General features: G+C 42.9%; 1 protein-coding gene across 2 annotated transcripts in view; it reads left to right on the top strand.

Moving 5' to 3' along the window:
- DOCK1 (dedicator of cytokinesis 1) overlaps positions 1–25587 on the top strand; it is a 566139-nt gene that overhangs the window by 433647 nt on the left and 106905 nt on the right. For both annotated transcript variants that reach the window (XM_054033802.1, XM_054033801.1), the window contains exons 32-33: positions 926–984; positions 16622–16770. In XM_054033802.1, the coding sequence (XP_053889777.1) occupies positions 926–984; positions 16622–16770 (208 nt within the window). The remainder of the gene's footprint in view (positions 1–925; positions 985–16621; positions 16771–25587) is intronic.

Below are 25587 nucleotides of genomic sequence, written 5' to 3'. Positions count from 1 at the left end.
AAATACAGTAGAATCGCTTTAATCCACACTAATATCAGGGAGACCTTTTGCCAATTACCAAATGTTGTGATTTTGCTAATGTGAGAAAAGCAATGTTTTAAAAAATGTAAATGCAAATATATTCTAGGAACTCACTAGGGCCCTGATCCAGCCCCGATCAAAATCATTTACATTGATTTCTGGGAGCTGGATTAGTCCCCAATCTTCATTACTGTAGAGGGGCTCCATGATAGTTTGCTAAGTAGTGTGTACTGGGTTGGGATGTGAAGCATTAGTACCATCAGCCCTGTTTCAGGGCATCACTGCTTCCCAGCATAAACTTCAAATCCAAAAATCCCGAACCATTGTGGCTTTGTGTTGGTGACTTTAGTGTGTAAGATGTTGTGATGTGTTTCTCATTTCATTTTCAAGGACAATCTATATATGCTAAGAATATGTATAAAAATAAAATATCCTTTAGGTTGTAAAGGATAAAATATCCTTTAGGCTGTGCAGTATGCTTTCTCCCACCATTAGAGACTGAAAAACGGAAAATACTCTCATTAATCTACACAACCACCCCCATGGTCCCAAAGAACAGTTATGTAATACGCAGATATGGCAAAGAGAGATTCCCAGAGCTGACTCATTTGTGCTGTCTTTTGTAGAAATTGCAATATATTTCCTTCAAGGGAGAGCTAGTAGTGTAGAGATTAGAACCCAGGCCTGGGAGCCAGAGCTCCTGACTATGCTACCATGCATCTTCTGGGTGGCTTAAAACCACTGTCTATTTTAGAGTACTAAATGAATGGTGCTAATTGTATTATTAGTATAAGTTGGTCTTTTGGAATTTTAGGGATCTTAAGAATTTTTAAATGCTACTCAAATTGTCATAGCCAATTCATTTTCCCTACTGCCCTTTATAAAGAAATGTGTTCTTTTTTAGGTATGGTGACATGAGGAGGCAAATTGGTTTTGAGATCAGAGACATGTGGTATAACCTAGGTGAGTAGCCAGAGCACTTCTTGTTTTGATCACTCATTTTGTGTGTATATTCATTTAAAACTATATAGCATTTAAAAAAAAAAACTTTCCTAAAATAATGGAATAGTTGCAAAGTCACGCACTCAGAATTCAGGTAATGCCAGAGTTGAAGTTTCCCATGCAAGCTTAATTAAGATAGTCTTTTATTACATGATTACACAGTATCTTTTCCACAGTACTTTCACCTCACACAAGATAGTTGATGCTCAGTTAATGGCAACTGTTCAATTATTTTTTTAATCCTCATCTGTGTACATGATCCTGTCACTGGAGACTGTATCATATGCACAAGGGACAGAACGAAAGTTGACGACTAACAATTCTGGTTGACGGTGGCGGTTCAGTTCTCTGTGGCTGTGACCAACAACTCAATAAGGTTGAGTTTCATGTGTCCTCTACTGGCTCATGCTGCTGTGTGATGGTATAAAGGGTGAAGCTGCCCCTGACCAGCCTCAGTTCCTTCTTGCCTCCCATGAGCGGTAGTGGGATTGTGTTGACTTGCTTTCCAAGTGTTCTCCCTTTCAGATTTTTTATATATATTTATAGTGTGCTTGGCATAGTTAATAGAAGCTTTTCAATAGGTTTCATTTATTTATTTATTTTAGATATTTAATGTTGCGTAGAGCAGTGGTTCTCAACCTGAGTTATGCAGACGTCTTCTAGACACAGGCACCAGCTTCCTTCTTGCCCCGTGGTTGCTCAATCCCCACTCAGCCCCAGGCCTCGCCCCCACCCCTTCCCCCAAACCCGCACTCCGGCTCTTCAGCTGAGCTTCAGCGGGAAGCACTAGAGGGGAGAGGGGAACTGGCTGCTAAGCACCTGCTAATTTTTTTGTGTTGTTTTTGGTGGGTGCTCCAGCCCACGGAGTCGGTTCTCCAACCCTGGAGCACCCATGGAGTCAGTGTCTGTGCTTCGAGAAGGTACAGCGACTCATCTCGATACTTGCCTAGTTTTACAACAGGCTACATCAGAAGCAAAGTCAGTACAAACTAAAATTCCATACGGACAATGATTTGTTTATACTGCTCTATATATTATGCACTGAAATGTAAGTCCAATATTTATATTCCAATTGATTTACTTTATAATTACATGGTAAAAATGAGAAAGTAAGCAATTTTTCAGTAATAGTGTGCTGTGACACTTTTGTATTTTTATGTCTGATTTTATAAGCAGGTCATTTTTAAGTGAGGTGAAATTTGGGGATACACAAGATGAATCAGACTCCTGAAAAGGTTGAGAGCTACTGACTTAGAGTGTTGGTTCCTGTGTATCTGGGTACTGACTCCCGGTACCGGGGCATGCCTCTGTCTTTGAGTTTGCACCCACAGCAAGAAGTCAGGGCTGGTGAGTGACCCTCACTCCAGGTGTCTGAAGTGCCTTGGGGAGGGTCCCATTCCGGGACAGGTGTAAAATATGTTGAGACTACAAGCCCCTGATTAAGGAGGACAGAGAGGTGAGACTGTGTTACCTCCTCATGAAGGCGGCCTTCAGTCCACCATCAGAACCTTCCCACTAAGGACAGGGGCCAAGAGCTTCTGCTTCCATAAGAAGTGGCTATTCAGATATTGTGGAGAGTCAGCTCCGCTCTCCTTCCCCACTACCGAGGAAGAAGCATAGACAAAATGCTTCGAAGGAGCCAGCCTCTACTAGGAGATCAAGGTCTCCAGTTCCATCTGCCAGCAAGGAGGCTGAAAGGCAGGGTAGAGTATCCCTGGAAAAGAGTTGCTCACTGGTACTGACTTCATCTTGTGTGGGGTCGTTGACACTGGTGCCTCTGTGGTCGAGACATACCCACTCTGTGGTACCAACCCCTTTGATGCAACATCAGCAGCATTTGGAGAACTGGTCAGTATCCACGATGCCAGAGGCATATGCTGCACGCTGGATCTCCTATGCTTTTCAGCACCAGATTCTTCAGCTATTCTGGAGACAAATCTTCTGGTACTGATGAAACTGCAGTCTTTGTTGGGCTCCTTTGTGAGTAGCAGTATCCAACGTCCAGTATAAGGGCTCACTTCAGACTATCCAGTGCCTCCTTGTCCAGTGCCATCTAGAGGCAAGCCCAACAAGCTGTACCTGGTACCTACGTCTCCAGAGACGACACACTGCCAGTCCTCAGTACTGCGTGGTACCACACTTTCCGGGTCAGGCAACTCAGGCTCTTCCTCAGAGTTGGAAGTAGGCTCCTGTGCCCCTCGCACCTGGAATAAAAGGCATCACTCACCTTCAACAAGAGGTACCGGGCAGAGGTCCCACAGTGGTCCAAGAACCCAGATCCATGGGCTGATAGATCCATGGGCCCCCTATCCTACCAACGGCTGTTCTGGAACTCATGAAAGTTTTCTCCCAGTACCAGATCCTCCCTGGTTCCTCCTTATCCCTGAACAGACATTAGGATAGCTCTCATGCAGAGACTCATGAGGTTACCCCCGTACCAAGGTTGGTACTGAACCTGACCATCCTTCCTGACAGAGCTTCTTGCAGAGGAGGTATAAGAGACTCCATCTCAACTCCCTTTTTAGCTCCTTGTCATTATCACAGTATGAGGCAGCAATATCTGTGGTGGCCTCCTCTCTTTAGGATGACCTACTAAAGAAGGTTGCTTCCTCTCTGGACATCCAGGTGGAGGTAGTGCAAGACAGCTCCCATAGACTGGTGGACATATTGGAGTCAGTGGAACCCTTTCATGTGGCTCTGCCTATAAACGAAGCTGTATTTGGAAGCCCACAAGGCTAATGTGGCAGATGCCATCATCTCTGCTAATGATAACCAAGAAGACTGAATGGAGATTCTGGTGACATTGTAAATAAGAAGCGGGCAGCATTATCTCCTGTAAATGTAAACAAACTTGCTTGTCTTACCGATTGGCTAAACAAGAAGTAGGACTGAGTGGACTAGTAGGCTCTGAAGTTTACATTGTTTTGTTTTTGAGTGTAGTTATGTAACAAAAAAAAAATACATTTGTAAGTTGCACTTTCACGACAAAGAGATTGCACTACAGTACTTGTCTGAGGTGAATTGAAAAATACTATTTCTTTTATCATTTTATTTAATAAAAAATAATATACACTTTGATTTCAGTTACAACACAATACAATATATATGAAAATGTAGAAAAACATCCAAAATATTTAATAAATGTCAATTGGTATTCTATTGTTTAACAGTGCAATTAAAACTACAATTAACCGTGATTAATTTTTTTAATCGCTATTAATTTTTTTGAGATAATTGCATGAGTTAACTGCAATTAATCGACAGCCCCAGTAGAAAGATTTATTCTACTGCTGGCCTGCAGTTTTGTATCTCAAATCAGCAAGCCTTGCTCCGCAGCAATGTCCTTAAATTCATGGACAAATTACCAGAAGGTGCGAGGCAGGAGTTTCAGACTGTATTGGAGGATGGCAAGCTTGTGGCTATGACCACTCTTCAAGCTGCGTTGGATGTGATGGATACAACAGCCAGAGCCATGGCATCTGCAGTAATGATGCGCAGATGTTCATGGCTTCCATCATCAGTTCTTCCTCATGAGTTCTAGCAGACTATACAGAATCTCTCCCTAACCCGAACCCTAACCTCTTATCTCAGCAGGCTGACAAGAAACTTCAGTCTTTGGGGATTTATACGCTTCTCCCGAAAAAAATACAGTTCCGCCCTCAAACATACCAGTGATGTTAGTTATTTATGTCTAGGCACCCTGACCAGTCTAGGAAGAAGGGGAAGAATCATAGGAGGAGACCTTTACCTCCTCAATTTCCTTCTTCTGACGGTGTCTCTAGGCAGCCCAATAATGCCAACCAGTCGGTTTGACAGCTTGGTTGAGGGCAGTTTACATCACACCAGTTTTTCCTACCCCTGTGTTTTCCAACAGATTATCCTACTTCCTATGTGCTTGGACCCATATTATCACAGATCAATGGGTTCTAAACACTGTGGAATTGGGGATACACTCTTCCATTTATTTCCGAACTTCCCTCCCATCCCTCCTTCCTCATCTCTTTAGACACCACTCTCATGAGGCTGTCCTCCTCCCAGACATGCAGTCTGTTCTCCATTTGGGAGCTGTAGAGGAGGTTCCTGCCCTCCATCAAATAAAAGGATTTTATTCTCTTTATTTCCTGATCTCAAAGGCAAATGAAGGCCTAAGATCCATTCTAGACCTGCGAAGAACTGAACAAATATATGAATAAAATAAGTTTGTGTATGGTCACCCTAACCTTTATTATCCCCTTCCTGAATCCCAGCAACATTGCCCTCAACATGAGGGAAGCGTATTTCCATGTGGCTATCCCGTCTCCACTCAGAGGATTGTGTCATGGATTTCCTCCTGTATTCACGTGTGCTGTGACACTGCCAACATAATCCCAGCAACCAGAGTGACAGCACACTCCACTACATCTCAAGCAACTTCTGCAGCTTATCTGGCTCAAGTGCCTATATTAGACATTTGTAGGGCTGCAACTTGGTCATCGGTGCATACCTTTGTGATTCATTGTGCCGTTTCTCAGCATTCCTGAAAAGACAGCAAATTTGGACAAATAGCCCTTCAGTCATTGTTCAGGTAGACTCAAGTCCCACCTCCAGATTGAACTTCTTGTGAGTCACTTGAAATGGAATGGACATGTGCAATGAAAATGACCCATGAACCACATTCATTTCCTTCAATATCAGTGTCTCTGGTAAGAAGGAACTGAGAGTGGCTCCACCCTTTATACCATTGTGCAGCAGTATGAGGCAGCAGAGGGTGCATGCTTCGCCCCAACAGATACCACTAAGGGAAAAATCTCCAACTCTGGTGCACTATCCCCACACTCAGCTGAAGTGGAATGGACATGTGCAACACATATCAAAGAACAACAGTTACAGAACAGGTCAGTAACTGTTTTTTCTGCGTGGCTACTTCAGAATGATGTAGGACAGTCAGCAGGGCCTGGGAGCATGCACAACACATTTGGAATTTTCAGAAAATTAAGGAATATTGCACAAATTCTGCTGTGCATGTGCAAATGGCAATATTCCTTGGGTATAACGTTAGCCATAGCTGGATGGAATTTCACGGGAAAAGAGAAGATATCACTGTGACTTTAGGACTCTCCACCTGCCAAATTACAAGTTCCTGGCCCAAACTTTGGAGGCACTAGAGCTGTTCAGAAAATTATCAGATTTTTTTAAATTAGCAAAATACACCTATTTTACAGTAACTTCATTCTCAGAAATAACTAAACCATTTTTGCTGAAACTTTAAAAAATAGTGCAGTGTGTATATATAAAGAAAGAGTGCATATTTATGTGATGTGGAGGAAGTGTTCCCATTCACTCTGTTGCAGGGCTATGTAGTGATAGAAAAAGAGGCCTTTTTGAGAACAGCTGAATTCTCTTTTTATTAAAGTTGTCTTTAGTGAATTAGTGGCTGGAGACCAAAATAAAGCAAAGTACACAATAATATATGACTTGACAGACAGATTGCAAAATCAATATTACTTTCCCTTATGTCAGGTCAGCAAAGCTCAGTCTCTGTCAGTTTTCACTGAAATCTTCTTTCACTGTTCCGACCTTAAGGCTATTTATATATCAATTATTTATTTTACTAATTTCTACAGCATCTATTGCTGAGGCAATATTTAAACCTCTGTGCCTCTCAAGAAATTTACAAAATTAAAGGTAAAATCTACATCTTTATATACACACATCGTTTACCTGTATGTAGCCTATGGGCGCCCAGATTCTCCATCCATCAGATTGTTATTTCAAGGCCGAATGAAATGTTCCCTTTGAGATGTATTGTGAGGGTTTATGCCCCTCGTTACAGGGCAGCACAGCCTAGTGGCCAGAGTCCATAGAACCGCCCCTGGTTACAGGGCAGTATGGCCTAATGGCCAGAGTCCATAGAACCACCCCTGGTTACAGGGCAGTACGGCCTAATGGCCAGAGTCCATAGAACCACCCCTGGTTGCAGGGCAGTACAGCCTAATGGCCAGAGTCCATAGACCCACCACTGGTTATAGGGCAGCACGGCCTAATGGCCAGAGTCCATAGAATTGCCCGTGGTTGCAGGGCAGTACGGCCTAATGGCCAGAGTCCATAGACCCACCACTGGTTAAAGGGCAGCACGGCCTAATGGCCAGAGTCCATAGAATTGCCCGTGGTTGCAGGGCAGTACGGCCTAATGGCCAGAGTCCATAGACCCACCACTGGTTAAAGGGCAGCACGGCCTAATGGCCAGAGTCCATAGAATTGCCCGTGGTTGCAGGGCAGTATGGCCTAATGGCCAGAGTCCATAGAGCTGCCTCTGGTTACAGGGCAGCACAGCCTAATGGCCAGAGTCCATAGCATTGCCCCTGGTTGCAGGGCCGTTGGACCTTACTACTGGCTCAGTGGGGGGGGTCCTACCGAAACACGCTGAGGCTTACCGGGGGCAAGGTACCAGTCCATCACCTCCCCCAGGTCACTTCCTACCAGGTTGGGAGTTGGGGTCTCCCACGAATCCCGCGGGTCTCCGGGTCCGTCGCCTCCCCTGGTTCCTCCCACAGTAGGGGTTCGTGCCGGTCTGTAGAAGCCTCTGTTCCCGGCAGCTTCAAGAGCGTCGGCTGGTCCTCTGCAGGAGCTTCCCAGTTAAGTCCTTCCCCTGCGGCCGCCAGCCCAGACTGAGCTGACTTCCCTCCCTTTATACTCCCTGAGCACTTGGAGCATGCCTAGTACGCACGGGGTGGGACTTCCTGCATCAGGGCTACTGGTCTGACGTCGCTGGGTCCAGTGCAGGGTGGGGCTGCCCCGTCACATGTATGTTTGCACCAACCATTTACAACCCCTTTAAAACATTCAAATTAGTGCAGGCCAATAGCTCTGTGACTCATTTCCTCCCTCCTTTTAAATAAAGATAGTGGGACTATGGCTACGTCCTCACTACGGGGTGGGGGTCGATTTAAAATACGCAAATTCAGCTACACGAATAGCGTAGCTGAATTCGACATATCCGAGCCAACTTACCCCGCTGCGAGGATGGCGGCAAATCGACTTCCATGGCTCCCCTGTCGATGGCGCTTACTCCTACCTCCGCTGGTGGAGTAGAAGCGTCGATTCGGGGATCGATTGTCGCGTCCCGAGAGATCGATTTCTACACGCCGATTCAGGCGGGTAGTGTAGACCTGCCCTATGAATCAGGACTCTTAGTATCTACTCCTGTCACTGACTCTGGGTGACCTTTGCTTTGTGCCTCCTGTAAAATGGGTATTCTAATACTTACCTCCCTCACAGAAGTGTTGTGAGGCTCTGATTATTTATTATTTGTGCTTGATCCTTAGCTGCAACATACTGTAGATGAGCACAGTTTTATTATTAATTTATGCTGGAGTTTCGCATGTTAGGCGACTTGGCAAACTGTGGTTTTTTCCCCCCAACAAAACAGGGAGGAGAAAATTAATTATCAGGTAAGAAAATCAATCCCATTCCAACTAGCACTTTGCACCCTCCACTGAAGAGCAATCTTTCCACGTCCCACCTCGCTCTTATTACTGATGGAAAAAGTATGCTGGTAATGCTTATTCCCTGGCTTTGCGTTACTTGCATATATTTCATAGCAAAGATTAAGAATACTGAATTACCATTGGTAATAAACAGATTCCTATTACTACTGATACTTTTATGTCTGACAGTGTTTATTACACTGAGTAGTCAAATCACTGTTGCATATGGCACAGAAACAAAATCAGAAGTGAAAAGTTATTATTTCTGTATGTCCTTGAACATGTTTATGACGTTATTCTATCATTGTACAAAAAATATGATGAAACCAAGTAGCTGTGACTTTTGATATCCAGAATAAATGACAAGGTTCAGACTGGAAATTTCCCATTTTATCTTGTCAGTTTATGACTGCAAATATTGTGATTAAAGCTTCATATCTTTGGAACTCTGTAGCCCAGAGCAGGTGCAAAGCAACTGTGGCATACTTTATATTCCTCGGTGAAGATCGGTACAAGGCAAAGGGCTTATTTGAAATTACTTAAAGAATACCAGAAATATCCATCTTTTCACCATATATTACTATTGTGGTGTCTGTGTCAATACACAGATAGCAAAACAAAACAAAACAAAAAACTCTTGTGCTAGAAAGCAGCATCATGTAAATTTCAACACAATTCAAATATTTGTAATAGTCTAGGAGTATAATCTTCGTTGAAGCCTGTTTGGTTGTTTCAGAGTCTATATAAAAAAGAACTCCAGACAGACAATTTAATTGTACTATTTGGGTCCTGGCTACCTGAGAGAGAATTTCTCCCCTTGTGCGACACAGTGACAGCTTTGATCACTGGGGCTCAGGAGCGAACAGCACCCTAACTTAAAGTCTGGAGGCTTAAACCAAAAAGTTTAAAGTAGTAAAAAAAATTAGAGAAAAACCATAAAACATAATAGGTTGTAATTAATCAAGGGTGTCAACAATTTTCTGTTGTGTGTAGGTCTGGACTTGATCCAAGTCCCACTGATTTCTGTGGTATTTACGGACCCTCTTTTGTTCCCATTATTCCCATCAGTGAGAGGTTTTGCCATTGATTTTAGTAGGAGCAGGTTTGGGCACCATATGTATGTCTGAGCAAACTGTCCCCGACACACAGGGAAAATGACAAGATGTGAGAGGTGCTGTTTAATTGGACCACAACTTCATTAACTTAACTCATTAGGGAACTATCGAGCAATAACTCGTACAGTGCAGGTCATCACTCCTTCCTCACTCGTCCAAACCTGGCCCCAGCCCATTGCTGGGACCCCACCACCCGTCACTTGCATAAGTGTTAAGTTCCTGGCAAAGGAGGGTGTCTCCTCGCTGTACCAGATTCTAGGTTCCCCAGCTTCTTACCTTCCCCTAAGTTCATTTCCAGCTCCTGTTTATTTACTGTGGAATGAGTATCTGCACTGGATACCTATCACATGCCAAGTTGTGACAGCTTGTATTGAACCTCCTGACCTGCTCAGCCATTTCCTGGAGCTGTTGTGGGGAAGGCAAAGAAAATCACCATTCACAGGCCAGTCTAGCAGGGAGGAGAAAATTCCTTCTCTGTCCCAAAAAAGACAACTAGGGCAATACCCACAGGAGATCAACAAAAAAACGGGTCCAACTCTGATTCCCTGGGTGGAAGAGTGAGTGCTGCTGCTCTGGATGTGTGAGAGAGCTTCTACCTTTTGTCTGCAGGGGGCAATGGCTAATCTGAGCCTCTCTGGCCAGCCCTAGCACAGGTGATGACTCCCTTCCAATCTGAAGGCGATGGGAACCCTTAAAGGAGCCACAACATCTTCCCACATGACCAGAGAAAGCCACGCTGCCTTTGAGGTTGCAGGAGTTGCATTCTATTGTGTAGTTGCTGCTTTGAAAGAACATAAATGGTTGGGGTTTTTTTAGTGCTGGCAAATATGTTCCTTTGGCTTCAGTGACAGAGGCCTTACCGTATGCTGAATCTGCATGCCCAAGTCTCTAACTCTGGCTCTGCAGCTAGATGTTTGTCTTCTTATGGCCTTTCCATTATTAATGTTGGAATAATAGTCAATGTATAAGGCTCATTTTGAACCCCTGGTCATTTTTTAAAAGTGTCAAGCGTTCAGAATTTTTTTAGGGCTCAGTTTTACTGACAACTAGACTGTTTTCGGAACATTTTTTGAATAAATTAAGTGCTTTTTGAGATATAAAGGGTTTTTAAATGTCCCCTTTTTCAAATGTTTGCAAAGTATCTAATGTTTCCTTCTGCCTTTTGACCTGCTGAATGAAATCACATTACAGCCTAACAATTGAAATATACACCTCTACCTCGATATAACGCCGTCCTGGGGAGCCAAAAAATCTTACCACGTTATAGGTGAAACTGCGTTATATCGAACTTGCTTTGATCCACTGAAGTGAGCAGCCCTGCCCCCCCCCCCCGGAGCGCTGCTTTACCGTGTTATATCCGAATTCGTGTTATATCGGGTCACCTTATATAGGGGTAGTGGAGTATTATTATTACTACTTACTATCCAGTAGTGCCCAAAGGTTGCAATCACAGAGGAGTCCCATAATGCTATAGAAATGAACAGAAAGACATCTATCTCTAAGGTCTAGGAAGATAAGTGACACACAAAGGTTGGAAGAAAATGATACAATAAAGCATATTTGAAACGTAGGAAGACTTGGACATTGGTTCACGTGTGATGCAGTTTTGAGGGCCAAGAATAATGAAATGTTAAAGAAATTCTAATTATTTGAAAACTAGACCTTGATCCCACTCTCAATAAAGCTGATGGAGGAAAAAAATAATGAAAATATTTTTAATGTTGACATCTGAACTAACCAGGGCTACTTTTCAAAGTTGAAACTCCCTAGGATATAGCAAAATTACTGCTATTTCTGCATTCCCCATCAGTGTGCTAGTCACATATAGGTTCAGCAGTTCACCCCAATACTTGGTGTCAAGAAAAGTATCTTGACAGAGATGTTAATTTTGTTGGAGGGAAAGTCAAGGTCAAAAATAGACCTGAACTTTGAGTCTAACACAAATAGAAGTAATTATATTTTACCATTTTCTGAATTAGTCATACATGCTCAGATCTGACCCCAAGTGAGGTATGAGATTACTAGAATATTATTCAATGATATTGTGACCCAAATTAAAATGTAGGGTAAGTGGCGAAGATGAGGAAAAACACATAACTATCTAATATCTTCCATATCTTATTTTTGGTACAATTAATTTATTATCTATCATAAGGCACTATGCTGAAAGCACTCTAAAGGAGGCAGTGCACACTACAGCAAAGCAGAGGCCAAAATAAAGCAAAAATTTACATGCTGTTTAACAACAAATGTTGTTTCACCTATAGTTTTAAAGCAGCTGCACATTATATTACCTTGCCAAAGACAAGAGTCCTAAATTTTCTTCCAAACCTGTCACATTTTGAATCTGTATATGGGAGCTCTTCAGAAAAAGAACACGTGTGAATTCATTGTTCACTTGTTTATCTCAGGATATGCTTTGTATGTGACAGACAGCTGGAGTAGACGCTGTTGGGTCCCAGAATAAGATTGTTTCCTTGTATATTTTGTCTGTTACATTTTATATTGTGGCACAACATTGCATTGGATCATGTTGTCATGGCAAATACACACGTGTATTTCTATACATGATATACTGAAATACATCCTATAGTATATCATTTTAGTTATAGTTAGAAGGGTGTCAGTGAGAGGCCTAAACCCACTTCCATTTGAACGGTTTGCTCACATCTTACTGGACAAGCCAAAATATCTATTATTCCTTGTGTAATGTAAATTTGGGGTAACGATCAGGATTATTTAACATTTCCATTTGCTCTACTGTGATTTTTTGTGGTCCTCTTCAACTCCCCTGTATTTAAGAATGTACTTTGTATCTTAAATCTCAGGTGGGTACAATAGATCTGATTCGTGAGGCAATATGCTTAGCATCCAAAACAGGAGCGTGCTGACTCCACAGTTCTTACAGATTATTGTTCTTGTTTTTCCATGCAGCATAGAGTGTAAATTCTGGTGGGAGCCACCTACATACTCTGCAGATGAGGTGAAGAGCTAAATGGGCTTCAAATAGCAAATGAAATTATACAAAATTATACAAATAATTTTAATATTTTTGCTAATCTCTCTTACTCCCCTTTTCCCCCATGTTTTTCTCTTTTATTTCACTTGCTGAAAACCTCCCCTGTCCTCAGTGATTTAAAAACTCTGTTGATTATTACCTGTGAGAGAGGATGCTATGAATATAATGTACTCTAAATAACAAAAGGACTGAATACTTACAGCAGCAATTTCCCTAGATTCTGCTGATACCTGTAAAGGACCTGAACATATGAGGTGTGGAACAAGTCCTGAGTGTGCCCACAGCTCCCATAAATGTCAGCACTTTGTATGAGATGCTCAGCACCTCATAGGATTGGACTCAAAGCTGCATAGTCCAGATACGTAGCTGTTGGTCACTCAGCTGAGATGTTGTGTAACTTTCTGTTTGGGTAGAAACAATATATTCTGTTATAGAAAAGGAAGAGTAATCAAAAATTTTAAATGCATTATTTTGAAATTTGCTATTTTTCATATCTAGACCACAAAAGATACTAGTTATTCTTTGCTATGTATCTTTAAGCTTGGAGCAATGAAAAACTCATTGTGACAGATAGAGAACTTCATGACATTGATGTTGCACCTGACGAATAACTTTGTCACTATCATTTGTTCTCTGAAATATTGGCTCTGACACTTTTCAGGCATGATACAAGAAAACTGTCACCTGAGAGGCTGATGGTAATAGCATAAAAAAAAGAAAAAGAAAAGAATAGAAAGCTTTACAACTTTTACTTGCATTCTCCTCAAAAACATTCAGCATTGGCAGGGTCATATGTTGTCAAACACTAACCGATCTCTTGCAAACTTGCTAAAAAGATTTTAGCTATATCATAGAATCATAGGGTTAGAACGGACTGCAAGAGTCATCTACTCTAACTCCCTGCCAAGATGCAAGATTTGTTGCGTCTTCACCATCCAAGACAGATGGCTATCCAGCCTCTTTTTGAAAACCTCCAGTGAAGGAGTTTGCATGACTTCCCTAGGCAGTGTGTTCTGTTGTCCTACTGTTCTTACAGTTAGAAAGTTTTCCTGAGGTATAATCTAAATCTGCTATGCTATAATTTTGAACCCATTGCCTCTTGTCCTGCCCTCTGTGGAAAGAGAGAACAATTTTTATCCATCTTTTTTTATAGCAGTGTTTCAAGTATTTGAAGACTGTTAACATGTCCCCCCACCTTAATCTCCTTTTTTCTAAACTAAACATACCCAGTTTCTTCAGCCTTTGCTCATATGGCTTTCATTCCATCCCTTTGATCATCGTTGTCACTTGCCTCTGTGTCCTTTCCAGTTTCTCTACATCCTTTCTCTACAGTGGTGACCAAAATTGAACACAGTACTCCAGCTGAGGCCTAACCAGTGCCAAATACAAAGGTCCTATCACCTCTTATGACTTTCTATGTCTCTGTTAATGCAACCCAAAATTGCATTTCCTTTTTTTGCAACAGCGCATTGTTGGCTTATGTTGAGGCTGTGATCCACCACAACTCCCAGATCCTTCTCAGCAGTGCTACTGTCGAGCCAATTTTCCCCCATTCTGTATTTGTGCATTTGGTGTGTCTTCTCTAAGTGTAGCTCCTTACATTTATCTTTGTTGAAGTTCATTTTGTTGTCTATAGCCAGTTCTCCAATTTATCAAGATCACTTTAATTTTTGGCTCTGCCCTCCAAGTGTTTGCAACCCCGAAGAGCTTTGTGTCATGTGCAGATTTGATCAGTATGCTCTCTATTCCTACATTCAGGTCATTAATAAAGATGTTAAATAGACCCAGAACAGTTCCCTATGGGAACCCTACTTGAAACCTCCTTCCAATCTGACATCATTCCATTAACAGTTACTCTTTGTTTGTGTTTGTTTAACCAATTATGTATTCAGTTAATGGTAGTTCTACTGAGCCCGCATTTCTCCAGCTTGCTTATGAGAATGTCATGTGGGACTGTGTCAAAAGCCTTATAAAGTCCAGGTATATTATGTCCACTACATTCTTCCTATTCACCAAACCTGTTACCTTCTCAAAGAAGTAAATCAAGCTGGTTTGGCATGATTTGTTTTTAAGTATATCCATGCTGGTTGCAAGTGATCATCCCTTCATCCTCCAGGTATATCTAAAGTTCTGCCATTGCTGCTTTCAATTTAAATTCTCAATCAAGAAAGCAAAGAAAGCAACTTATTTGTTGAAAAAAATAAAATGATTATAATGTTGCTATCTTGTTATTAAGGATTTTCTTCTTGATCACCTCATGTATTAAATGATCTTATGTTAATGTTAATTGCAATCACAACTAAAATTGGTGATGAATATGAATACTATCTCAGTGATTACTACAGTAATCTTACGAGGACAAACGTGTTAATAAATACACTGTATTACATACTGCTCCATGGTTGTATGTGTGTGAAATTTCAGATTATGTGAATTCATGCTATACTGTGCATTTTTCTTGCATATAGACAGGGCTGGCTCTAGGCACCAGCAAAACAAGCTGGTGCTTGGGGCGGCACATTTTTAGGAGCGGCATGGCCGGGCGCCAGAATGCCGCCCCTAAAAATGTGCCCCGGCTGCCCTAGCTGCTGCTGCCACGGCGCACAAAACAGCTGATTCGCGCGCTGCTACTCGCCCTCCCTCCCAGGCTCTCAAACCTGGGAGGGAGGGGGAGACTCCGAGTGGCTGCGGCGCGGCGCCGCTTCTCCCCCTCCCTCCCTCCCTCCTAGGCTTGAGAGCCTGGGGGGAGGAGGCAGGGGTGGGGATTTGGGGAAGGGGCGGTGTTGAGGCGTGGCCGGAGGTGGGGTAATTAAATAAGGGGGGGGGCGGCCAAAATTGTTTTTGCTTTGGGCAGCAAAAATCCTAGAGCCGGCCCTGCATATAGATATTACATTTAATTTAAAAATCAATAGGATATACTGATTTTTTTTTTTTTTTTTTAGTGTTCTATGCATTGTACAGTATTATAATACACTGGGTCTTATTAGCAACTTCCATACAGGGATCTCACAGCACTTTACTAATATTAAGAAATTAAGTGTCACAACACTTACTTAAATTAGGTAATCATTATTTACCCCAATTCACAGCTGTGGAAACTTAGGGCTAGAGAGGTTAAGTGATTTTTTTCAGAGTCACACCAGGAAGTCTATTGCTGAGATTCGAATACAATCATATTTCTAAGACTTCTATATATTCGCCCACCCAGTGCCCCCAAATCTGTCTAACATTTCATTTACTGTGCACGATATCCATTCTTACTTCCTTAATATTATAGAATAGATAATTCATTGAATAGATAATCTCTATTGTTAGCCAATGCTGCTTACAGTAACTAGATGTTTTTAGTTCAATGGTCTAATTTTTATAAGTATTCAAGTTGCTGTTAAGAATTAATTTACTTTCTGAATCTGTGAGGGGGAAGAATTTGGGGAGGTGCAGTTTCCATTTGGGAAGAAAAATGTAAAATAAAATTAGCCAGTCAAACCAACTCTGGAAGAAAGAAGACATAATCTAGACCTGGCTTAGATGTAGTTTCATATTTTGAGTCTGTAAGTATGCAGTCATAATGACATTTTGATAGAGTGTTACATTTTGTAACACTGGGAAACATACGGAATTTTAAATAATTTAAAATAGGATGGGAGAGGGGGGGAAAGCATATTTGCATGATGTAACTCAAGTACTTAATATGTAATATGGATGTGTGTGAATTTGTTTGGTTTATCGAAGTATAGCAAGCTCTGGTTTGGGTCTCTCTTGAACAGTTCTTTAATAGTTTTACTGTTAGCCTTAAGAACAGAGTTCAATTCTCTTTCTGAGGGTTAGTGACTTACATTAGGACATAAATTGCACTTAAGAAATTGAGGCCAAAATCAAGAAATGCATTCTTACGCTCAGTATATTCAAAGCTTATTCCTTGTAGCATTTGTTAAGGTAATCTTGTAGCACTGTTGGTGGCTTTTCATTAATTCTGAAGTACATTTTCCCCCCCAAAGGTCAACATAAGATCAAATTCATCCCAGAAATGGTTGGGCCCATGTTGGAAATGACACTGATTCCTGAAACTGAGCTTCGGAAAGCTACGATCCCAATATTCTTTGACATGATGCAGTGCGAGTTTCATTCTACCAGAAGCTTCCAAATGGTAAGCATTGTTTGGCTACAAATATTTGAGGTTTGTGAATGTGATCCAAGGACCTTTTGATGCCCACTGGTAAAAGGCACAGAGATGCATAGCGTTACAGTGATCCTCAGGGTTCACCAAAAGAGGTCATGTAAGATCTCTAAGAAAGCATGTGTCACACTGTCCATCATGGCCATTAAGAAATATATGTGGAGATAATGTGTAAGGAGTTATGTGTGTATACTGAAAACTATGTTCTTAAGTCCTTGTAGATAAACACAGGTTGCTCAGAGGTAGCATGCATTGAGACAGACTTCTCCAGACAGGAGGTGGGAGATACTTATCCCCCTGGTTGATGAATGTGTATTGTGCATCTTACAATGGAAGTCTATCATCGTATTGAGTCAAAGCTAATGAATACACTGCAGGAAAACACACAAACAATAGGGATTATCCTGTCTGAGTAAAGACAGTGAATTTTAGAAGAATAATTAAGGGTATGGTGGTACACCTGGCATCATTCATTTTGGAAGACAAGCTACTAGTGGACTTGATTTTATGAAAGGAGGATCTCAGCCATCTTGGTTGAAAACTCTAGGAAAAGGACTTTGGGGTGCGCTAACCTGTAGGAGACAGGATAATGTCTTGTGAGTTAAGTTTAGGCTCTAAAAAGTTTCTTATAATTTTGTTTTGCATGTAACCATTTGTTTCCAGTATTCATTCTTGCTATCATTTGAATGTCTGTTCTTTGATAATAAACGTATTCCTGTTTTCATTATAAATATATCTTGAGTATTGCATGTTAAGCAATGTGATGATCTTGAGTTGAGTCTAGTCATCTGGTGAGTACTAATCCTTTGGGAGCAGAGAATATGAGAGTTCTGTGAGTATTCAGTTGATAAGGGGATGGGCGCTTCAGAGGGACACTTGGGGTCAGGAAGGAATTTGCCCCCAGGTCAGATTGGCAGAGACCCTGGGGGTTTTCGCCTTCCTCTGCAAGCATGCAGCACAGGTCACACAGGTTTAACCTAGTGTAAATGGTGGATTCTCTGTAACTTGAAGTCTTTAAATCATGATTTGAGGACTTCAGTAACTCAGCCAGAGGTTAGAGGGCCTATTACAGGAGTGGGTGGGTGAGGTTCTGTGACCTGCAATGTGCAGGTCAGATTAGAAAGATGATCATGATGGTTTCTTCTGACCTAAGGCCTGGTCTACACTACGACTTTAATTCGGATTTATCAGCTTTAATTCGAATTAACCCTGTAACCGTCCACACAACGACGCCATTTAATTCGATGTAAAGGGCCCTTTAAATCGATTTCTGTACTCCACCCCAACGAGCGGAGTAGCGCCAAAATCGATTTTAGCAATTCGAATTAGGGTTAGTGTGGCCGCAATTCGATGGTATTGGCCTCCGGGAGCTATCCCACAGTGCATCATTGTGACCGCTCTGGACAGCAATCCGAACTCGGATGCACTGGCCAGGTAGACAGGAAAAGCCCCGCGAACATTTGAACTTCATTTCCTGTTTGCCCAGCGTGGAGAGCACAGGTGACCACAGATACCTCATCAGCACAGGTAACCATGCAGGCTGATAATCGAAAAAGAGCACCAGCATGGACCGTGAGGGAGGTACTGGATCTGATCGCTGTATGGGGAGAGGATTCAGTGCTTGCAGAACTTCGTTCTAAAAGACGAAATGCAAAAACTTTTGAAAAAATTTCCAAGGGCATGATGGAGAGAGGCCACAATAGGGACTCTGAGCAGTGCCGCGTGAAGGTCAAGGAGCTCAGACAAGCCTATCAAAAAACAAAGGAGGCAAACGGTCGCTCCGGGTCAGAGCCGCGGACATGCCGCTACTACGCCGAGCTGCATGCAATTCTAGGGGGGGCTGCCACCACTACCCCACCTTTGTTCGTGGATTCTGGGTCGGGGATAGTCTCGACGCCTGAGGATTCTGCCGATGGGGTAGAGGAGGAGGAGGAGGAGGATGAGCTTGCAGAGAGCACACAGCACTCCATTCTCCCCAACAGCCAGGATCTTTTTCTCACCCTGACTGAAGTACCCTCCCAAGCCTCCCAAGCCAGTACCCAAGACTCTGACCCCATGGAAGGGACCTCAGGTGAGTTTACCTTTTAAAATATAAAACTTGTTTTAAAAGCAAACGGTTTTTAATGATTACTTTGCCTGACTTTGCATTCGCGGTCAGTTCAGCTACTGGAAAAGTCTGTAGCTACTGGAAAAGTCTGTTAACGTGTCTGGGGATGGAGCGGAAATCCTCCAGGGACATCTCCATGAAGCTCTCCTGGAGGTACTCCGAAAGCCTTGCCAGAAGGTTTCTGGGCAGTGCATCCTTATTCCCTCCTCCATGGTAGGACACTTGACCACGCCATGCTTGCAGCAAGTAATCTGGTATCATTGCCTGACAAAGCCTAGCAGCGTATGGTCCCGGTGTTTGCTGGCATTCAAGCAACATCCGTTCTTTATCTTGTTGTGTAATCCTCAGGAGAGTGATATCACTCCTGGTAACCTGGTTGAAATACGGGAACTTAATTAAGGGGACAGAGGTGGCCGTTTGCCTGTGGCGGAAAATAAATCCTTCCCTGCAGTTAGCCAAGCGCAGATGGGAAATTGGCCCTGAAGTTTTCCGCGTTTGGCTAGCAGGGTTCTTCCCTGTTACCAGCCACGCGGTGGGGGGAGGGTACCGTGATCATCCCAGAGAATTCATGGCGAGGGGGGGGGGGTCGGCGGCGGGGGGGGGGGTAGTTTGGTGCCTGCAGGGATCTTCCCTGATACCAGCCATGCGGTGGGGGGAGGGGTACCGTGATCATCCCAGAGAATTCATGGCGGGGGGGGGGGGGTTAGTTTGTTTTCTGGTGCTGCTGAATGTTAACAGAAAAACCGCAGCACTCTACTTGCCTGAAGGGGCCCAGACAAGCCCCCCCCACACTGCCCCCCCCCCAACTGGCTGAGATTGGCCAGGCTTCTGCAGCACTCTACAGGCTATGCTTGGTATGTGGGAAAGGAGGGTGCAGAAGCTGTAAAACAATGGCTTACCATGGCCGCATGCAAGCCGAATTCTGTTGCCCAGACCTGTGATCTCTAGCAGCAAAGCCACAAGCACTCAGCATTAAGAGGCAAAATGCGACCTTGCACAGAAATCACATGTGCTATGTAATGTGAACAGTGTTGGTCACCGTGAAAGAGTATAAGCATTGTTCTGCAAAATGTAGCTTTTAAAACAATTCTCTCTTTTTTCCCCTCCCTACAGCAGCTGCAAATTCCTCAAGCCTCCCTCCTCCATCCCGAAGGTTATCACAGATAAGGCGTCGTAAGAAGAAGACGCGGGAGGACATGTTTTCTGAAATTATGCAATCCAGCAGGAGTGACAGAGCTCATCTGAATGAGTGGAAGGAAACAGTTTCAAAGTATAGGAAAGAAGTCAGTGAACGTGAGGAGAGGAGGGACCAACGTGAGGAGAGGAGGGACCAACGTGAGGAGAGGAGAGACGATCGAGATGAGAGATGGCGGCAGGAAGACCAGAGGATGAAGGATGCAACGCTGGGGCTGCTCCGGCGTCTGGTGGAGGTTCAGGAACGGCTGCTGGAAAATAGACTGCCGCTTCAGCCCCTGTTCCACCCTCCCCCCTCCCCATGTTCCGTATCCTCCTCACCCAGACGTGTAAGAACGCGGGGGGGGAGGCTCCGTACACCTTCCCATTCCACCCCAGTAGACAGCCCAAGCAAAAGGCTGTCATTTTTTTAACCTTTTCTTTGTGGCTTTTTCCTTCCCAGCAATCCTCCTCCCAAATACCACCCGGGTTCCCTCCCTCTTTTTCTAATCTATTAATAAAGAATAAATGATTTTTAAATGATAGTGACTTTATTTGGTTTGAAAGAAAGCTGGGGGAAGGGGCAGGGTGGGTTCCTTACAGAAAATCAGTCAGTAAAGGGGGAGGGTTTTCATGAAGGAGAAACAAACAGATATTTCACACGATAGCCTGGCCAGCCATGAAACTGGTTTTCAAAGCTTCTCTGATGCACAGCGCTTCATGGTGTGATCTTCTAATCGCCCTGGTGTCTGGCTGCGCGTAATCAGCAGCCAGGCGATTTGCCTCAGCCTCCCACCCCGCCATAAAGGTTTCCCCCTTACTTTCACAGAGATTGTGGAGCACACAGCAAGCAGAAATAACAATGGGGAGATTTCTTTGGCTGAGGTCAGAGCGAGTCAATAATGAACGCCAGCGACCTTTTAAACGGCCAAATGCACATTCTACCACCATTCTGCACTTGCTTAGCCTGTAGTTAAACAGCTCCTGACTCCTGTCCAGGCTGCCTGTGTATGGCTTCATAAGCCATGGCATTAAGGGATAGGCTGGGTCCCCAAGAATAACTATGGGCATTTCAACATCCCCAACGGTTATTTTCTGGTCCGGAAAGTAAGTCCCTTGCTGCAGCCCTTTAAACAGAGTAGTGTTCCTGAAGACGCGAGCGTCATGAACCCTTCCCGCCCAGCCCGCGTTGATGTTGGTGAAACGTCCCTTGTGATCCACAAGTGCTTGCAGCACCATTGAAAAGTACCCCTTGCGGTTTATGTACTCGGTGGCTTGGTGCTCCGGTGCCAAGATAGGGATATGGGTTCCGTCTATTGCCCCACCACAGTTAGGGAATCCCATTGCAGCAAAACCATCCACTATAGCCTGCACATTTCCCAGAGTCACTAACTTTCGTAGCAGCACCTGAGTGATTGCTTTGGCTACTTGCATCACAGCAGCCCCCACCGTAGATTTGCCCACTCCAAATTGATTCCCGACTGACCGGTAGCTGTCTGGCGTTGCAAGCTTCCACAGGGCTATCGCCACGCGCTTCTCAACTGTGAGGGCTGCTCTCATCTTGGTATTCTGGCATTTCAGGGCAGGGGAAAGCAAGTCACAAAGTTCCATGAAAGTGCCCTTACGCATGCGAAAGTTCCGCAGCCACTGGGAATCGTCCCAGACCTGCAACACTATGCGGTCCCACCAGTCTGTGCTTGTTTCCCTTGCCCAGAATCGGCGTTCCATGGATAGAATCTGCCCCATTAACAACATGATCTCCAAAGCACTGGGGCCTGTGGTTTCACTGAATTCTGTGTCCGTGTCCGTGTCCATGTCCTCATCATGCTTGTCGCTGCGCTGCCGCCGCCGCTGCCTCCTCGCCTCGTTTTTCTGGTCCTGGCTGAGCATAAACTCCACAAGAACGCGCGAGGTGTTTGCAATATTCATGAGTGCTGTCTTGACCTCAGCGGGCTCCATGCTTGCCGTGGTATGGAGTCTGCAGTGTTCACCCACCCAGGAAAAAAGGCGCGAAAATGGTTGTCTGCCGTCCGTTGCTTTCATGCAGGGAGGGAGGGAGGGAGGGAGTGAGGCTGTACCCAGAACCACCTGCGACGATGTTTTTTGTCCCATCAGGCACTGGGATCTTAACCCACAATCCCAATGGGCGCAGGAGACTGCGGGAACTATGGGATAGCTATGGAATTGCTACCCACAGTGCAACGGTGCAGAAATCGACGCTAGCCCCGGTACTTGGACGCACACCACCGAATTACTGTGCTAGTGTGGCCGCACTCATTTCGACTTTATACAACCTGTTTCTCAAATCCGAATTATCTAAATTCGGATTAATCCCGTAGTGTAGACATACCCTTAGAGTCTATGAGGACTCAGGAGTTGGTGTGTGCCTATCACTGACCTGTACAGAGATAGCAAAGCCTGGAAGGTGGTGCTTGTGTTGCCAGAAGCTGATGGAGTCAGGGAGCTGATTCACAGCAGGTACAGACAAGACTTCCTCCACTAAGGGTGGAAGTGACTCTGGATACCCTGGGGAAGCATCACAATGAGTAAGCCCAATTGTAGCCTGGTTACAAATACTAAATTTTGTTTTTCATCTATTTGGTACAATTACAGATAAGTTCGTTTTCTGTAACGTTTAAGTGGCTGTAATATGTTCAGTGTAAATGGTTTTAACTCTTATTTTTTGTTGAAACTTGTTTTTCACAAAGCAAGTGAAACCTTTCTTTATGGTACAAATGGAATACAAAGGCAGATGTTTTAATTCTGCACTGTCACTCAAAAAAAGAGGCTATCTACTGAGCTAAATTAGATTAAGAAATTTTGAACATAGTAGGAAAGAAAATAGGAAGCTAAAAATTAACTGTGTAGTGTATTGTTTTAGTCTCTCTCGTAATTATGATGGTCTTTACCATGATTTTGACATCAAAATAATGTCTCATATACTGTATATGAGTATTATATCCTCTGGGGCAGAGGAGGAGATCTTCCTGCAACCATGTGAAATCTTGGCCTGCCATCTTCAGTGTTTGAGAGATTAGTGCAGTGATAGCAAACAATATCTTGACAGCACTCACTCTCTTTGTACCTTCAATCTGTTCTTTGAAACCATATTTTAAATGGGAAATATGTGAGTGTGCATTAGAGGCAAGTATCTTTGAGACCAAAGTATTGTTTTTATATGAGAAAACGTGAAGATTAGCAGTACTTTCAATATTGAGCAAAAGAACTTAGATTCCTGTGGCCCAGGTCCTCAGCTGGTGTAAATCAGCATAGTTTCATGGAAGTCAGTGGAGGTATGGCAATTTATGTCAGCTGGGGATCTATCCCTATGAATTTTGCAATGTGTTCTGAATCGAAATGGACAACATTTTTTGACCAAAACTTTTTTGGGTAAAAAAATGCAGCTGTAGCGACAACACTGAAACATTTCATGAATTTGTGTTGATTTTGCTAAATTCTTTCAATTGGAAGGAAAAAACTACAAGAAAAAACTGAAAAAAAAATTAAATATTCATTTTTAAAATTAAATATTTTGATTTTTTACTTGAAACAAGTTTCATTTGAAATTTCCTTTTTTTAAATTGTTTTTAATTGTAAAATGTTTTAAAATATACTCAAAATCCTAACCAGATGTTTCATTTTGAAAACATTTTATTCAACCTGATGCTATTTTTTTTTTTCAACTTTTTGATTCACAAAAAAAACTTAGAATAAATTTTTGGTTTGACCTGACTTATCAGGTCAATGACCTGATAACTATAAATCCTTTATTTGCCCATCTTTAGTTCTGAAGCTCTAAGTTTGTTTTTAACCATTTGTTCGTTAAAATTGAGGTTTGTGTTTCTTGTCTGGCTATACTGAAAGAAGGACAGGAGACATTTGACATGGGTTTTATCAGGCCGCAACTTTATTATTAGATGTCTGGGACTACCCGGCAGATAAAAGTGTACAGTGCAGGTAACCCCATGTTTATTCTGTAATTCCCTGGAGGGTTTTCGCCAGCGCCCCCTCTTTTTCATCCTGCTTCAGACTGCTCTGTGTAAAAGGGAGGCTTCAGGCCCAGGGCTGCCCCTTTTAAGCCCTGCATTCCTAGGGGATGAGTCAGCAACCACACTGACCCCTTTTGCAACAGTTTTCATCTTCACCCCTCCATAAAGCTCTGTTCCCTTCACTCAGCCAGCCGGCCAAATATGCCCCCCACCCCCTGCTTAAAGGTGCAGGGTGGTCATTGTATGGGAACTAATCTAATTCTGTGCAGGACTTATTTTTCATAAGTTAGTATTCATAACAAGCTTCTAACATATCTGTAGCCAAAAGAAATGAATGCCTACAAGGAATGAGTTAAACATATAAAACATGACTAGCTGTATTAATTTTCAGTTGCATTGCATTGAAAGAGGAACTTTTGATCAGTATTTTGATTCAATTAAATTTCAATAATCAGTTTTTATATTTATCTCTGATATTATTGCAGTAATAAGTAACGCACGGTGTAGTATGTTAACGTTGTGTGTAACTTTGCCATAATAAAAAGTAACAAAATAAAAACCTGAAGTGTTCAATGAGATACCATTTACACATTCTCATGTCAGATGCTTACTTTTGTTACTTGTTTTTTTATTTGTGTAACTATATGGATCATGAACTATATAAAGATGGCATAGTTTAATTTATGGCCCTATATTTCTTTGCATAGAATAGTCTGGTGATTTTAATAGATGAACAACTTAAATATTTAATGTAAACTTTCTTCCCTTTTTGAGAAGAAATATGCCTCATGCTTAAACCACAGATGTTTTGGATTTTAGATAGAAATATTCCATATATTTATATCCTTGTGTCACAACAACTTGCTTCATTATGAATACAACATTATCATAACATATACATAAACTCCTTGTACAGTACATTCGGAATGCATATTTATATCTAACAGAAAATATCCAATCTGTCCGTTCATAGTTTCACGTATAAATGCTAGAGATCTATACTTTGCAAGGCACATCACTGTGTTCACATCTGTGTGCTGGTGTTAAACTCCAGCATTTAAGCAAGACCTTAGACTATATTTGGCATAGAATGTGACATAGCCACATTATTTAACCAGTGAGTATGAGTTTTAAAATACCCGTGTCTAACTTCAACTTTCAGTACATGTGTGCCACCTTATACCTCACCAAAAAGATGCTTTCATGTTCAACATCCAACTCAGTAGGTTGGTCTTCTAATTAGATTGCACCCCAAAGGGGCTGAAAGGCAATTGCATATGACCAGTAGAGAATTCCCTCGAGGTAGAGGAAGTTCTCACTGGTACAGCTACACAGCAGCCAGACCCTTTGCCTCTTTTCCCCGACACCAAGATGTCTGGGTGTTGCAGAGCCCTGCACTGCCTTGGCACTATTCCACTAGCGCAGAGTGCATTCAGGGCCTTAAGCCAGTGTTGGGGCTGACTCTGGCCTGGAGAAGAAGGCAGCCAGCTCCAGCTCCCTGATGCTTTCTTAAGCTGA

Source organism: Malaclemys terrapin, chromosome 7, assembly GCF_027887155.1.
Source record: "Malaclemys terrapin pileata isolate rMalTer1 chromosome 7, rMalTer1.hap1, whole genome shotgun sequence".
NCBI classification, from domain to species: domain Eukaryota; kingdom Metazoa; phylum Chordata; order Testudines; family Emydidae; genus Malaclemys; species Malaclemys terrapin.
Note: the sequence above shows the minus strand (reverse complement) of the source record. Positions and strands in the feature narration are given on the sequence as shown.